This window comes from Vicia villosa, linkage group LG5 (assembly GCF_029867415.1).
Source record: "Vicia villosa cultivar HV-30 ecotype Madison, WI linkage group LG5, Vvil1.0, whole genome shotgun sequence".
Lineage (NCBI taxonomy): Eukaryota > Viridiplantae > Streptophyta > Magnoliopsida > Fabales > Fabaceae > Vicia > Vicia villosa.
In genome coordinates, this window is record NC_081184.1 from 126,863,560 (window position 1) to 126,880,033 (window position 16,474).

General features: G+C 30.5%; 2 protein-coding genes across 7 annotated transcripts; one reads left to right on the forward strand and one right to left on the reverse strand.

Annotated features, from left to right (window-relative positions):
* Positions 1-259: 259 nt before the first annotated feature.
* On the reverse strand, positions 260-4,435 carry LOC131602405 (ubiquitin-conjugating enzyme E2 20-like). 6 transcript variants are annotated; one of them, XR_009284076.1, is made up of 7 exons: positions 4,203-4,435; positions 4,022-4,097; positions 2,833-3,021; positions 1,717-2,612; positions 1,209-1,607; positions 1,049-1,108; positions 260-953 (listed from the first exon to the last, which is right to left on the reverse strand). XR_009284076.1 is itself a non-coding variant. In XM_058874510.1 (7 exons), the coding sequence occupies exons 4-7, from the start codon at positions 1,580-1,582 to the stop codon at positions 907-909; spliced, it is 264 nt and encodes an 87-aa protein (XP_058730493.1). In that variant the 5' UTR covers positions 1,583-1,607; positions 1,717-2,612; positions 2,833-3,021; positions 4,022-4,435; the 3' UTR covers positions 260-906. The 6 variants fall into 6 exon arrangements, 1 of the variants encoding a protein (XP_058730493.1); XR_009284077.1 differs by having other exon boundaries at positions 1,717-1,911; positions 2,257-2,612; positions 4,022-4,435; XR_009284079.1 differs by having other exon boundaries at positions 1,209-1,272; positions 1,846-1,911; positions 2,182-2,612; positions 4,022-4,435.
* A 6,850-nt stretch (positions 4,436-11,285) lies between these two features.
* Positions 11,286-14,231, forward strand: LOC131602407 (long-chain-alcohol oxidase FAO1-like). The gene is made up of 4 exons (XM_058874511.1): positions 11,286-11,598; positions 11,700-11,972; positions 12,215-13,286; positions 13,404-14,231. Exons 1-4 carry the CDS (start codon positions 11,395-11,397, stop codon positions 14,102-14,104), a joined length of 2,250 nt encoding a protein of 749 aa, XP_058730494.1. The 5' UTR covers positions 11,286-11,394; the 3' UTR covers positions 14,105-14,231.
* Positions 14,232-16,474: the final 2,243 nt, after the last annotated feature.

The window sequence follows — 16,474 nt, forward strand, 5'->3', positions numbered from 1 at the left end:
CCAGCTAAAACCTTCGTGGGTAATATTTTCGGCAGGAAGTTCCGCAGCTAATTCCGCAGCTAATTCCGCAGGAAATAACCGCAGGTAAATCCGCAAGAAAAATCCGCAGGTAAATCCGCAGGTACTTACTATCTCTAATTAAAAAAAAAATTAATAAATTTTTGAAACATTATAAATTATATATTAAGATAACTATAATATAAAAATAAAACTATAATTTAAATAGTTTTGAATTTAAATAAGACAAATTCGTAGAACAATAAGTTACTGTAAAATCTGCTACGAAATTAATATAAATTATATATTATATAAAAATAAAATTATTATTTAAAATGTTTTGATCATCTTATATTCTTATATTGCTGGCATTTTAGTGTTAAATTCTTACATACTTTATTCCCTTTCAACATATGCTTCATTTGTATTTAATTTATAAATTCTACAGTTATAAATTCTACAGTTAAAGTTACGCAAAACCCATATGCACATTGAGTAAAAAATTCATTTCAAGTCAACAGATGAGAAAGAACAAACTTGGAAGTCACTTCATTACCAATAAATATGTGTATTGGCTACAATAAGAAACTGATGAGGGGGACCTTTGAATTTGAATGCAGCCAGAATTCCAACAAAATCACGCTTTAATCTCACACTAGGTCGTAATAGTTATTTTTGTTCTGCTTGCTTCTTCAAGAATATTAAAATACACACTCAAAATGGGTGATTTATTTAGGTTGCAAGCTAATGGATATATGGTCCACTGGCAGTAACATAATAGATGCAGTTAATAAGAACAAAAGGTTTTGCAATATCACCTTTGCAACAGTTTTTGAACAACTTCTCTTTTCCAAACTTGACCATGCCAGGCATAGAGAAATAAAATCCATGAGAACTCTGAGATCTAAATTAAGCCACAGGGGATTTGTACAACTTCTCCACCATCTTCCTGTGTTCTGTAGAAGTAAAAACAAAAACATAACAAAATTACTTAAAAGATCAAAAGATATACTATCCAAATCATCTGCAAAACATTAAGATGCTTATATACCTTCAAGATTGCTCCAAAGTAGCGCTGCTTGTGGATTCAGCGAAGATCTAATGTTTGGCTCTAAAATATAGAAGAATAAACAAATATTGAACAAACAGGGAAGACAGAGATTAAATAAAATAATAGCTTCTCTTAGAACTAATTCAGCCTTCAAAGTTACCTCCTAGCAGGCTTTGAATAGATAGAAGAATCGTTCTTACATCATAAGCAGATGACCATTTATCCTGTAAATCAGAACAGAACGATTAATCATTATTACATGTGATAACATCAATATACAATAGCTGAATTTAAAAAAGATAAAATACATAATCATATAATTCATTACCTGAAGATTACAATGCATTGGCACTAACAACAACAATCATCTTAAAGCAATAAAAACCATTTTATCAATAACTAAGTTCCTAGCAACGCTTCCAATAACAATAGAAGCAAAACCTGAACCAGCCGGTGTAAACATTTATCAAACACCTTGTACGCAATACTTGAACCAGCCGGTTGCAAAGAGGACTCCTCTTCCTGTAATTGCATCTCTACTTAGAGATCCACCAAGATCCTAGTTTGAAAAGAAAGTAAAATTAGAAAATTGAATGGTTTATTAAGCATGGTTTTCTCTAAGCTCAGTTGCCATGGGAATGAAGCTAGAATCACAAACAACTACTTACTATCGGTTTCGTACATAGAGGATTCACGATGGTGGATACGGAGGATTTCGTACGACCATCTGTTGTGGCTGGAGATCCGGTGCATTTCACAACGCCAAGAAAAGATATCAGACAAAATCTAATACCAACCTTGATTGGATATCTAATTTCACCGCGAGCATTGGTCATCTTAACAGCTTGCACTGCATCCACAACCTGATTAAATTGCAAACAAATGTAAATTTCACAACTGAATATAATACACTCAATAGAACAACAAGCCTAAACAGTGAGAATCAAAACTATTTCTGAGAATTATATGGGCCATGACCACTAAAGGTAAACTGTTTAATCAGTAAACTCAATAGGCAGAAAAGATTCAATCAACAGAACAGGCTATTCCTTAATCCAATGCACCAACCAACCCATAAGCAAATAATTGAGTTGTGACAATAAGGATACCTATAAGGTTAAATTTTGGGATACCTATAAGGATAAAAAACTTAGAAGTATGGGAGATATTTAACTTGACTCCGTTTTCTTTGTAGTTTTCCTGTCTACCTCAGTAGCAGCATTATCATATCCACTCTCAACCTTTTCCTTCTTAGACTTTTTCTTTTTCCTACTAGAGTCGTCTTCATTTCCATCAATCTCGGCATCTTTCTTGTTTTTCTTTGCTTTTTTTGGGTTTCTGTTCAAGCTATCTATGCTCAGAAATGATGAAGAACCAAGTGATTGGTCAATTTCTCATTTCCTTCACATTATTTGGATTAGATTTATTATTTGAAGTGTCGGCAAGAAAACCATCATTTTTGGCTGATCTGGTATTGCCGAAGCTAAACATAGCATAAAAATCTTTATAAGTAGATTCTTTTGATACTTGCTTTGACCTCCAATGATCTGGACTTGCAGCAAATCTGTTGCAATAAACCAAAGGAGACAGAATCACTACATCAGTTTGTCATAAGTGAGACTGTAGTTCATAAACTTAAGGTATGAACAGAAAAGGCCTCAACCCTGTTATATGATCTTGTTTCTATATCTATTTATTTGGAGACCAAAGGGTCAAAATTATTCAACGGAAAGTAATAAATAGATATGGAAATTCCACAATATAGAAAATAGCCAACATCATACCCATCAACATATAATCTCAATAGGTAAGACTAAGAGCCCTGCTTTGCCTTGGAAAGCTCACTTTGCACAGCCAGTAGTTCAGACACTATAGTCTCTCTTAGAGATAGAGAGTGGGTTCTATGACGAGGTGGAGATCAGGAATAGCGAGAATAACGTGGGGGAGACCTCCTTTGATCAGAATACCGACCACTATGAAAACATAAACATAAAAAAGTATACAATCAGAATTTCACCTCACCTCATAGCTCTTAACAAGTTCATGATGGTATAGTAGTTGTCATTATATACAGTCTGAACTACGAGGTTCAAATACAACCTATATCATTTATACAGTCTGTTCAAACCCTATATATATATATATATATATATATATATATATCATTTATATGCAACAAGTATATAACTAATATATGAAACACATGCAATTAAAATGAAATGTAACTAAGATGTGATGAAAATGACACGTGGATTGAAACAAACAAAAAAAAAACAAATAAGATGGATGAATAAGTATAAATAAAGAGTGAATTTATTTGTTTCCTATACGTTCTATATTCTTTGCTTTTGTACTTTCATATGAGCCCTTGTTCTTCCTTAATCTTGGCAAGTTTCTTATTTTCTTTTACCAATTACACAACAATTCTAAGTAAGTTCCCATCGAAAACTAAATCAACATAAACCCTAAACTATTTCTAAATAAGCAATTCTGAATCAAGTACAATAATCTATTGGTTTTCTAAACAAATTTTCCATCAATATACCATCCAAATTTACTAAGCACTCACACAAATAATAAAAAACTTCCATTCTAAAACTAATCGATTAAAGCGAACCACTCGAAGAACGAGACGCATTGCTAGTCGGACTCCCATTGTAATTGGTATGAGATTGATGGACTACCATTATAATTCATTTTTCTTTAACAAATTGAAACAACTTTGAAAACACTAACATCTCTATTAGACCAATTCTCACGATTGCAGCCTATAAACCCTTATATTGTTGTAAGATACAGACAAATGCATCCCCAATCGCAGTTGAAACCGAAGCATGAATACACTATCATTTGAAGTTAGTGCTTCGGAAAACTGAATTTGTTCAAAGCGGGAAAGCATAAGTTGAAATTGAGAATGAAACCATTGAACAATACATAAGATAATCAGCTGAAAACAACATTATTTTGCCTTACCTAGAACTGAAAAAACTTGTCAATTTCCACATGCTTTTCAACCACCACAGCAGCAACACAAATCACAAAAAAAAACCTAGAATTGGAAAAACAACAAACACATCACAGATTCAGCGAGTTGAGAAAATAAACAAAATCAACAAACAATTTATCGATTTAGCACCGAAAAATGAAGCTCAACTAGTAAGATGTTTGCGAGGACAAGTTGTGTTAGATTTGATTTGAACATCGTTGAAATCTGGGTGGAGATACTGAAGCCAAGAGATACTTGAAGAGTGGAATGTGATCTAAAACCTGCATTGATGCATGGATTGAACGCGAAATGATGGCGCAGAAGGAGATTGGATTGAAGCGCTAATGGGAACCATGGTCGTGGAACTGGAACGATCGTGAGAAATTGAGAACGAAAACCCTTTTTCCCCTTTACTAGATTTTACTTTTAATTTATTTTTACTAATTTACCTTTTATTTTATTCTTACTAATGTAGGGAGTTATTTTAGTTTCACGGTTTAAGTAAAAAATTATCATTTATTTTAAAAAGATTTTAGTTAATTCATAAAATCAGAAAACAAAATAAAATCATATTTTATAACTATTTTTATAAACATTATTCGATAATCATTCATTCAATTATAATTATAATTCTAAATTTGAGTTTAAACATTACTCAACAATTACTCATTCAATTTTAAATATAACTTTAAATTAATCAAAGTTATATATAGTTGTCATTAATTGACAGTGTAAAAATAATTGACAGTGTTAGTGTTAGTGCACCATCCATTTTTAATCAAAATATATTTAATTTTTTAATTGATACCCACAAAGATTTTTTTTAAAAAGGGTGTTTTCAAAAATGCATCTACGAAAGTTGGGGTGCATAAATGAAATTTTGCATGGTGTATAAAAGATCTATGGATGCATTGAGAAATCGTTAACCATGTTTGTGGGTATTTTTCATGTAGTCACCATTCCATATGGCACCACCTACTTTTAACAAAAATCAATTATTTGTGGTAAAATATTTTAAAATCGGATCTGCAGGTAAATTCGTAGGTAAATCCGTAAGTAACAGTTACTGAATTTTTTTTAAAAAAAGAGGCGCTATATAGAATGGCCAAAAATGATTATTGAGGTAATATTTTTAAATATGAGTTACTTATGTATTTTTTTAAAAAATTGATTATTTTAAAAAAATCTTTGATAACCATTCTCAAAATTTTTATATCTTTTATTAATTTTATTTTTCAAATTTTTTATACCTTTTATTTCATTAAAAAATTAAGATGAAAATTTAAAAATAACACAATTCACATTAAAATATTAATTAAAATAATAATATTAAACAATTAACCATTAAATACAATGATTAGTTTTTTAAAAAAATTTAGACAAAAATTACTATTATTTTAAGAAATAGTTAAATTTGCAGCAAAATCCGCAGGAAAGTTTCCTGCGGAATTACCTGCGGATTTTGTATAATAGTTTGGTTTTAGTAAAACAGATTTCCGCAGCAAAATTCGCAGGAAACCTTCCTGCGGATTTTGCATTATAGTTTCGTTTTATATATGAAGTATATAAGTCGCAGCAAAATCCGCAGGTATTCCTGTAGAATTTTCTGCCATTTCTCAATCCGCAGGAAAATTTATTTTATTTAAGAAAGTCCCAGGAATTTCCGCAGGTATACCTGCAGAATATTTTCCGCAGGAAATTCCGCAGGTAATACGTGTATTTCTAGTAGTGTGATTATATTGATATATGCAATTCTTGTTATGGATTTGTTTGTATTTTTAAAAATTAATTGTTATATAATCACGTATCCTTTGATAAATGATATTTCTAGTAAGACACTGCATGTTTTTGCGATGTCAAATGCATTTTAAAGTCAAATACTACAGATTCATTATAAAAAAAATTAATTTAACTCAAAAAAAATTGGAAAAATATATAAGAGTCTTTATGATAGTAATTATAACTGAAAATGAGTTGCGTTGAATTGTATTTGTCTAAACTCATTTTTTATTTTTTTTGACAATAACAAATTTAATGGATTTCATTCAACAAACAAGATTCAATACAAGGAGGTACAACATTAAAGATACTACGCCGAGGTCAAGAATTGGCCGCCTTTGATGTCTAAACTCATTTAATTTGATAAGAAATTGCTGAATTTAAAATTTAACTTGAATTTAATGCAGCTTTTTTTTTTAATTTAAATTCACGAATAATTCGTTAAGTTCAACTTATTAAATTTAATTTTACTGTTTAAAATATTAAATAAAAATATATACCTATATGATTTAATTCAAAAGTTCATCTACCTCGATAAACAAAAATTAATTTTTAGTTGCTTGACATTTTATTTTTGATTAATTTAATAATCTTTTAGTACAAATTTTCCTTAAATTGGATATATTCAAAAACACCTAGGATGTTGTTGGTAGGGCAATTGCAGATAGGGATGTTAACTTGTCTCCGTTAGTGGGGATCTTCGTGGGGATTTCCCGTTTGGGGCCCCAAAGACGGAGAATTTTCTTCCCACGACGACGAGGATGGGGAACAAAGTCTCCCCGCGTAAATATCCGCCGCCCCCATAGAGTTCCCGCCACGCCTAAAATAGCATAATGCCCTTAATTTATGTATAATTTTAATTTATTATGTAAGTTTATTTTTCATTTCATATAATTAATCTTATACACAAATTTAAAAATTATATATGTATTGTTAGTAAAAGAGTGGGGATCTAAATTATTATTTCAATATTTTTTTAGTTTGAAATTTGTGTGGTCATGACACTCAATATTATATATTAAATATTGTTAAAGCAATATATTTATCATAAAGGAATAATTTTTAAATTTTTTGTGGTTAGTTTTTAAAGCTTTTACTATTAATTTAATTTAAAATAATAAATAAAAAAATTATGTTTATGGATCTCCCCATGAACCTTGGAGATCCATGGGGACCCGCGGGGATCCGCGGAGACGGGATGGGAAAGAAAATTCCCCCGAAACGGAGATGGGGAATAAATTTGAGGGCGGGGATTATGATGGGAATGTATCCCCCGTCCCCGCCCCGCCCCATTGACATCCCTAATTGCAGAGAGTTAGTTATTTGGTATAACCTGCCTTCAAATTACTAATTGAAGGATGGTATAATTAAGAAAGCCTAGAAACTAGAAAGTTGATTTGGGATGGAACATCCACCTTCTAAATACTTTCTATTTTCATTTATTTTATGAATTCAATATAAATATTGTAATTTTTAAAGGGAGAAAACCATACAAAATAATAATACATACTTCTTGTATTATAAAAAGAAAAAAGGACAAATAATTCCATAAATAATAAAATTTATTAGTTTTAAACCACAGCCAAAAGGTACAAAAATGAATAATAATAATAATAATAATAATAATAATAATAACAATAATAATAATAATAATAATAGTAATATACCAAATATACTCTAAAATATGATATGCATGCGAGAGATAATTTAACTGTGGAGACATCACTTATACTGAGGGAGAATCGAGAAGTGAAGTAGTTGTGTGGTAGGTAGATTATCTGGGTGAAGGTAGTGTAGGGAGAACCAGGTGGTGGGAGCATGACTTGGAAGCATAAGGATGAACAAATGAGAGAATCGTATCCGACTCTATTTTTCTCAAGTAATTTTTTAGGCCCAAATTTTCTTAAGTGAGAGAGTTGTAACATCCCAAATTCAATTAATTTATTTAATTGAATTTAGTTGCGTTTTATTTTAATTATTAAGTGTCTTATATATTTTTATTCATATAATGGGTGAACATACATACATATATTATGTGTTATTTGTGGGTGTTGGTGGGAGTATATATAATGTAGACATTATTTACATTTTAGTTGATTTTAAATAACTAAAATAAAAGAGTAATATTTAAAATCAATAGAATAAAATAAAACGGTGAGATTTAGTGAAAAAGTAAGATGTTTGTAGAAAAATAAGAGAAATAATAGAATTTTGTAGAAAATTGATTTAAGGTCTGTTTGGTAAAATTAGCGGTTGACTGATAAGCTACCTGATAGTTTATAGCTCATGACTGATGACTGATGGCTTATAGCTTATAGCGGATGATTGAGACTGATAGCTTATAAGCTAACTGAAGTGTTTGGTAAAATTAGCGGTTTAATTAACTTATAAATGTAAAATGGCATAAAAGATATTTAATATATAATTATTTTATTTTGAATTAAAATAAATTATAAGGGTTAAAAATGGATTTTAATTAAAATAATAAGGATAAAAAACGAAGAAAAAATAATAAGCTATAAGACATAAGCTAAAACGCTATTTGAAATAACGTCTAAAAAATAAGTTATAAGCTAGTAAAATAAGCTATAAGCTCGTGATGAAAAGACCGTTACCAAACGGGTCTAAATTATCATATGAGCTTATAAGACATAAAGACATAAGACATAAGACATAAGCTATAAGCTCGAAAAGATGTCGTACCAAACAGAGCGTTATTAGAATAAATATTAAGATAAATAGGAAATAAAGAAAATTAGTAGAATAGAGCTTAATTATTTAATTTAATAATTAGATAATTAGTCTATTTTAAATAATAGAAAATAATGAGAATTACTATTAAATAAGAGAAAATTAGAGTTAGTAAGAGGAGTAAGGGTATTATGTTGAATATAAAGATAAGTTGGAGGTAAATTCGGAATCCTAATTAGAAGTAATTAGTTTTGGAATAAAATAACGGATTTGGAGAACCAGAGAGTGTCAGAACGTATCTTTGAGAGTTGGAGCAAATAAAGAGGGATAACAAGGGCTTGAGGTTGAGGAAGAGCTCTAGGAATCAAATATGCTTTTGCTGGAAATTAGGTAAGGGGGAGAAAGGACTTTCATTATGTGTGTATTGCATGATGGGGTGAAAAGAGAGGTCATTACTTTCCTGAGGGTTATGTCTTTATGATGATTGAATGATGATTGTTGTGTTTTCTTATAAATCTATGATTGTATGATGAATTGTGTTAAAATTGGATGTTTTAAGGTATGAATATGATTGACTAATTCATGATGAAATAAATGGATTTGTGCTAATTAGTGAATAATTGATTCGTTAGTCATGATAGAATGTGAATTTGTTGAATTTTGATCAATGAAATTGTGACTAATTTAGGGCATGGAAGGTAGAAGATTAACATGCTGAAAACTAGAGTTTTTAAATTTTAGAGTCAGTACAATCAATTGCAATTCCAGTGCAATCGATTGAATGCAGTCTAAATGAGATTTTTGAATTGGCGGTAACGAAACAGGTTGGATGTCAATCGATTGACGCTATATTATTTTTGAAAAAAAATTGTTTTACCCTTGTCGTATTATCCGACGATTTTGACCATAACTTTTGATCTGTAAGTCCAAATGATACTCCGTTTAAAGTATTAGAAAGCTAACGCTCAGATCTACATCATGGTAGTGCTTGGTGAAGTAATTTAGTGATATTCAGGTGTATTATAGGGATGTTTATGATGGTTTATATGATCGATTAGCGAACCATTGAGTTATCATAATGAAATATTGATGTTATTATAATGAATTAACATGATTGAATGTCTATGATTATGCAATCGATGATTTGTTGTTCTTGACGTTGATTGTTGATTGTCCTATCTTTGAATTATGGTTATGAATGGTGAATGATATTACATACGGTGATGATATATGTATGGTGATAATGCATAATGCATGTTATTTGTCATGCATCATTGTTTACAAACTATGTTTGTTTTATATTTCTCTACGTTAATTGTTGATTGTCGTATCTTTGAATTATGATTATGAATGGCGAAGGATATTATACACGGTGATGATATATGTATGGTGATAAATGATAATGTATAATGCATGTTATTTGTCATGCATCATGGTTTACAAATTATATTTTTTTATATTTCTCTACCTTAGCATTTTTTACACTATTTATAATGAATGTTGACTATGTTTGTTTTATATCAGTATTTGAACACGAGACCTTGAGGGGAGAACACCCTCAAGACCTAAACTTTTGCGACTAAATCACACACACGCACACATGTAAATCTCACTCTGAAATCAACTTCTTCAAAAAAAAAATCTTTGATGGTATCTGTTTTACAAGTTCTATGAGTTGATTTTGAAGACTCAAATTGTATCTATATATTAATTATTGGATTGGTGGTCTGTATTGATAAGATATCTTTGATACATTGATAATTCATGCGATAGCGTGAATACTTTAATAGCTATAAGTGAAAATATTTCATCAATCTATTAATAATTTGACTATAATCAATCGTTAGTTGGTTTAGTGGTGATTAGCGCTGAACTTGGTAGGGAGGACCACGGCTCGATCCCCCGCAACTACGATCGGGAGGGGGCTGTAATCACTTGATGACAGAACTGACCCCCCAACCGAACTACACTGGTGGTCCTTCTTCCACTTGGAAACACCTAGAGATTGCAATAGATTGGCTGACTTTCTATAGACACCTTGACTTGTATAATTTAGAGTCCTAAAATACATATTTAAGCCTATTATTAACAATTAACACATAAAATAAATTAAACTTGCAACCAAAAATGAATGATATTTTAATCCAACTAAATTAGTAATTGCACAAACATCTCATTAAATATTCATAGGATTAAATTCAAAAACTCATCTAGCTCAATAAACAGAAACAATTTTCAGTTTTTGACATTTTGATTTTATTTATTAATTGTTTAATTCAAATTTTTCTTAAATTGGATATAGCCACAAACACCTATGGTGTTTAGGTAGGGCAGTCGCACAGAGTTAGTTATTTGTTAAAACCTGCCTCCATGTTACGTATTTCCTATGGTGGAAGGTATAATTAAGAAAGCCTAGATAGTTAATTCGTAATGGAATATCCACCTTCTAAATAATAAAATAATTCCATAAAATTGAATCAATATAAAATGGTTCGTTCCATAAATAAATGTTTATTGTATAATAAAAAAAACAAATAATTCCATATATAGAAAATTTTATTGGTTTTAAAAAACTTTAAAACCACAGCCAAAAAGTACAAAAATGGAGTAATAATATACCAAACAGACTCAATTTGTAGTTAATTGCATATCCCTTTCTTTCATTTTCCTCAGCTTCCATCCTCCCACATTTATTTCACATAAATAATTAGATACGTTCAAGGTAATTTATTTCTTAACAAAAATATATAATACTATAAAAATCATATATACCACATATTAATATTAATTCTTCTCATATTTGTATCAATAAATTCTTATATAAGGTGCTGTTGATCATCATTCGTCATTCATCATTCATCATCAGTGATCACAACACAGAGAAAGAAAAATGAAAAGAGAGTGTCATCCATTGTTGAGAGGTGTTAGAGATAATAACAAATACAAACATGGTTTTTCTGTAGCTGAGATGGATTCACTCACAAGTATATGTGAAGCCGTGTTTCCTTCCTTACCAGTGGATGATGATGAGTCGAGCAACGATGTGAAGTCATTTTTCAACCTTTCTGCTTCTCGGTATCCATTGCCTCACGAGGTATAGTTTCTTGATTTGTCTTCATTGTTGAATGATCGAATTGATGAATTCATATATATTATAAGTTATAACACTGTGATTCTGAATTTTGAATGCAATAGGTTGCTGAGGCCTTGGTAAAGAGAGGTTTAACAGAAGCGGTGATATTGATTAGAGTGATTCTATGGCTTCTATCGACGAGGTTGGGGACTTTTTTGATTTGTGGTTTTCTCTGTCTTAGTAAGAAATGGCCATTTATCAACAATTTCTCAAGCTTGTCTTTGGATCAAAGAGAAAAGATTGTGCAGAGGTGTCTCAAGCTTAGGTTCTTAACTCCTATTAGACTCGCATTTGTTTACATCAAAGTCCTATGCCTCTTCGGTTTCTTCTCTCGGGTATAATTGATTATGTCTTTATAGTTTATTCTAAAGTAAAGATAGAATATAAAGTTTTTGATTCCGGAATTAATCTTTAGACTCGAATTTTCTACTCGCTTTTAGTCAAAATCAATTTTGCAGAATCAATACATTTAAAATCAACTTTTGTTGCACTGAGACATATGATATGATTGTGATGTTACTGTATATGAAAATCGAACTTTTATGAAAGTTGTAAGCTTAAAGTGGAAGATTTGCAGGTTGATGAAAATGGTGATAATCCAGCATGGAAAGCCATTGGATATGAGGTATCATCATCTGATGAGGAAATGAGCAATCTCTCAGACAAAAAGAGGCCTTTAGAAAAGGGAATTATAGAAACCATGCATGAACATGACACAACTCTTCAACAATCTCTATCTAACAAAGGTCTCAATGTTACATTTGATTCCAAAAACAACATCCTCAAAATCAAATGTGATGCAGTAATTGTTGGTTCTGGCTGTGGAGGAGGAGTAGCAGCTTCTGTCCTTTCAAAAGCTGGCCACAAAGTCATTGTTCTAGAGAAAGGAAACTATTTCGTTCCTAAAGATTATTCATCGCTCGAAGGTCCTTCAATGGATCAACAATACGAATGTGGAGGCATGTTAGCTTCCGCTGATTCAAGAATGATTGTTTTAGCAGGTTCAACCGTTGGTGGCGGTTCAGCTGTTAATTGGTCAGCTTGTATAAAAACACCAAAAGAAGTGTTGAAAGAATGGTCAAAGGAACACAAACTTCCGCTCTTTGAAAGCTTAGAGTATCTATCTGCAATGGAAACCGTGTGCCAAAGAATTGGCGTGAACGAAAATTGTACACAAGAAGGGTTTCAAAATCAAGTACTGAGAAAAGGGTGTCAAAATCTCGGCTTAGAAGTTGATTATGTTCCAAGAAACTCGTCCGGGAATCATTATTGCGGTTCCTGTGGCTATGGTTGTAGAAAAGGAGAAAAGCAAGGGACTCAAGTTACATGGCTTGTAGATGCTGTTGAAAATGGTGCAGTGATAATAACAGGATGCAAAGCTGAGAGGTTTTTGTTTGAAAGTAATAAGAGGAAAGGAAGCATTAGAAAGAAGAAATGTTTGGGAGTGTCGGCGAAAATTTTAAACAGCAGAGTCACAATGAAGCTAGAGATTGAGGCTAGGGTGACAGTTTCTGCAGGTGGGGCACTTATGACACCTCCATTGATGATTTCTAGTGGTCTAAAGAATAGAAATATTGGTAGAAATCTTCATCTTCACCCTGTGTTAATGACATGGGGATACTTTCCAGAATCAAATTCAAATCTCAAAGGTAATATTAGAAATAAAAAAAAAAGTATTAGATTTTAGTTAGTGATTTTTTAGCAAGTTGGTTTTTACAGGGTTTTGGAGAACTGCTTCTATATTTTGATCATGTGATTTGTAACAGGTAAAGTCTATGAAGGAGGAATAATCACATCTGTTCACAAAGTAAAATCATCAAGTGATGATTCGAATTCATATACAAGAGCGATAATCGAAACACCATTACTAGGACCAGCATCATTTGCAACACTATGTCCATGGGAATCAGGCCATGATTTCAAACAAAGAATGCTAAACTATCCAAGAACATCACATTTAATAACAATAATAAGAGACAAAGCAAGTGGACAGGTAACAAGAGAAGGAAGAATAAGCTACAAACTGAATTCATCAGACAAAGAGAATATGAGAAGTGGTTTACAACAAGCGGTGAGGATCTTAATAGCGGCCGGAGCGGTTGAAGTAGGAACACACAGAAGTGATGGACAGAGAATCAAGTGTTGTGATGAGAATATTAGTGAGAAGGAAATTGAAAAGTTTGTAGATAGTGTTTGTCCTGTGGAAGGAGCATTGTCACCAGGTGAGAATTGGAATATATATACTTCTGCTCATCAAATGGGAAGTTGTAGAATGGGTGTGAATGAAAAGGAAGGGGGTGTTGATGAAAATGGGGAGAGTTGGGAAGCTGAAGGATTGTTTGTTTGTGATGCAAGTTTGCTTCCTAGTGCTGTTGGCGTTAATCCTATGATTACTATTCAATCAACTGCTTATTGTATTTCAAATAGAATTGTTGATTATCTTGGAAAGGGTAATCAAGTATCATAAATTTGTTGATTTTGATTTTATAATTGTTTGAACATGTAAAAATTCCAATACGGAGATGAATTGAAAAAATATTCTTCACTTGCACTTTTTAAAAATTATATGTATTTGTGTGTTAATAGAGAAAACTCTAATATATTTAAGTTAAATGTTGAAATAAATAAAATGTTTCTATTTATTTATTTTTATTATGTGATTTTATTGTTTGTCATGTAAATAAGTGCTTTATTTTATTATTTTTATTGATGTTTTTTTATTATATTATTGTATACCTAATGACAAATAAATGTGAAGAATTTTGTGAATGAAATTGAAGATCAATTTAGCACAAAAATTAAAAGAATTTGTAGTGATAGGAGAACTGCGTATAATTCTAGTTTATTTAATAAACTTTATAAGTAACATGAAATTGTACATGAAACAATTGCACCATATTCTTCTAAAATGAATGGTAAAATAAAAAAGAAAGAATAAAACTCTTATTGAATTAGTTGTTGTTAAACTCTTACTGAATTAGTCGTTGTTATTATGTTAAATTTTGTATTGCGTTTCATTAGTGGGGGAAATTTTAATGATTAGTTGTTATGTTTTGAATAGAGTTCTCAATTAGAAAAAAAGAGATCTCTCCTTATGAGATATTGAAGAAAAGACAACCAAAATTGTCTTATTTTAGAACTTTGGCTATTTGACGTATATCAGATTTTTGAATCTAAAAGAGTTAAACTCGCTAGTAGAATGAGTAGAAACAGAACTTTGACGAAGTAAGAGAGTGAGAGTAATTAAAGAATATGGATCCAATTATGCGGGTATATATTAGAAGAAGATCCAACAAATTTTCAAGAAGCCTTGTCATCTGATCTGGATGCAAATTTGTGGCAAGAAAACTATTAACGATGAGATAGATTCTCTAGAATCTAACAAACTTGACACTTAGTATACTTATCTCCTGGTTGCAAATCAATTGGTTGTAAATAAATTTGAAAAATAAATTAAAATATGATGGAACTGTTGATAAGTACAATTCTCTTCGTGTAGCTAAATGTTTTAGGATAACAAAAAAATATAAATTTCTTTTATTTTTTCCCTAGCCACTAGAACTACTTATATTAGGTATTGATTTTAATTGTTGATAATTATTTTTTAATAGTACATAAAATGGATGTTAAAAAAAGATTTTTTTAAATAACAATTAGTGAGATATATAAGAATTAGAAGATATATATATGAATTTTTATGATAGTAATTAGAATTGAAAATAAGTCGAGTCGAACTCGTCTCAATTCGGTTTCGAATCGATAAAAAATGATTCAATTTGATACTCGACTCAAGTTTAATATGAACTTTTAAAGCTCAAAGTCAATTCATTGTAAATTCACGTACAACTTTCTTTTAATGCGCTAAGTTCAGTTCGTTTGTTTCAAAGACTTAAAAGTCGTTTTTTTAAGTCTAATTTTTCTTATATATTTAATATTTTAAATTAATATTTTTTAAAACAAAGATATTAAAATAAAATAAATGTTATAAGATTTGAATTTAATTTTATATCAAAAATCTACAACATCAAATACAACACAACTTTCAAAAATTACATTTGAAAATTCAATTTAAATATTAATCAATTGTAGCTTTGTCTCAAATTAATATCAACAACTTCATTTAAATTTTTAAGAATCACATAAATTAAATGAAATAATACAACAAAAACTATTAGAAATTGATAAATTCTTACAACAGTTGCAACCTTTATTAGGGGTGCTCGCGGTGTGGTTTGGGCGATTTTGACGAAAAAAATCATCCGAACCGCAAGAGAAAAAATAGTGCGGTTTGGTTTGGTTCGGTTGACTTTTAAAAAAAATCCGAACCAAACCAAACTAATGCGGTTTGATTTGGTTCGGTTGGTTCGGTTTTTTACAAATATTTTATTGAGCCATACATACACATATATATGACAACATAATTTTATGTTTAGACATTCATACACTAACAAATAACAACAAAACTCGTCATATTTTGACAACAATTTTTCATGTAATATGTAAAAATTAAATTAGACAAAAGTGGAATATTAAACATAAAATAATAGCATAAAACAATATAAAATTATTATAATGAAACAAAAAAATAGAAGAGACGAAAGATTAGTGAAGGTGAAAAAGAAAAAGAAAAAGTGTTGAGAGATTAGAGAAGAAGATGTGCGATAAAAATGAAACTGAAATACGGAACATTTACATAAAAATGAGAAGGTGAAAAAGAAAGAATATAGGAGAGTAAAGATTATAGAAGAAGAGGGAAGATGTATGTGGCAAAGAAGGTGAAATAAGGTTATTAGAGATTTGAGAAGATCGGGACTGAAATTATATGTGTAAGGATGAG

Coding starts and splice junctions, on each gene's coding strand:
- LOC131602405 (XM_058874510.1), bottom strand. CDS start 1,582: ATGCAATTACAGGAAGAGGAGTCCTCTTTGCAACCGGCTGGTTCAAGT. Junction 1,273..1,489: donor GTTTACACCGGCTGGTTCAG/GTTTTGCTTCTA, acceptor TCTGATTTACAG/GATAAATGGTCATCTGCTTA. Junction 954..1,048: donor ACTTTGGAGCAATCTTGAAG/GTATATAAGCAT, acceptor TTACTTCTACAG/AACACAGGAAGATGGTGGAG.
- LOC131602407 (XM_058874511.1), top strand. CDS start 11,395: ATGAAAAGAGAGTGTCATCCATTGTTGAGAGGTGTTAGAGATAATAAC. Junction 11,599..11,699: donor GGTATCCATTGCCTCACGAG/GTATAGTTTCTT, acceptor TGAATGCAATAG/GTTGCTGAGGCCTTGGTAAA. Junction 11,973..12,214: donor TCTTCGGTTTCTTCTCTCGG/GTATAATTGATT, acceptor GAAGATTTGCAG/GTTGATGAAAATGGTGATAA.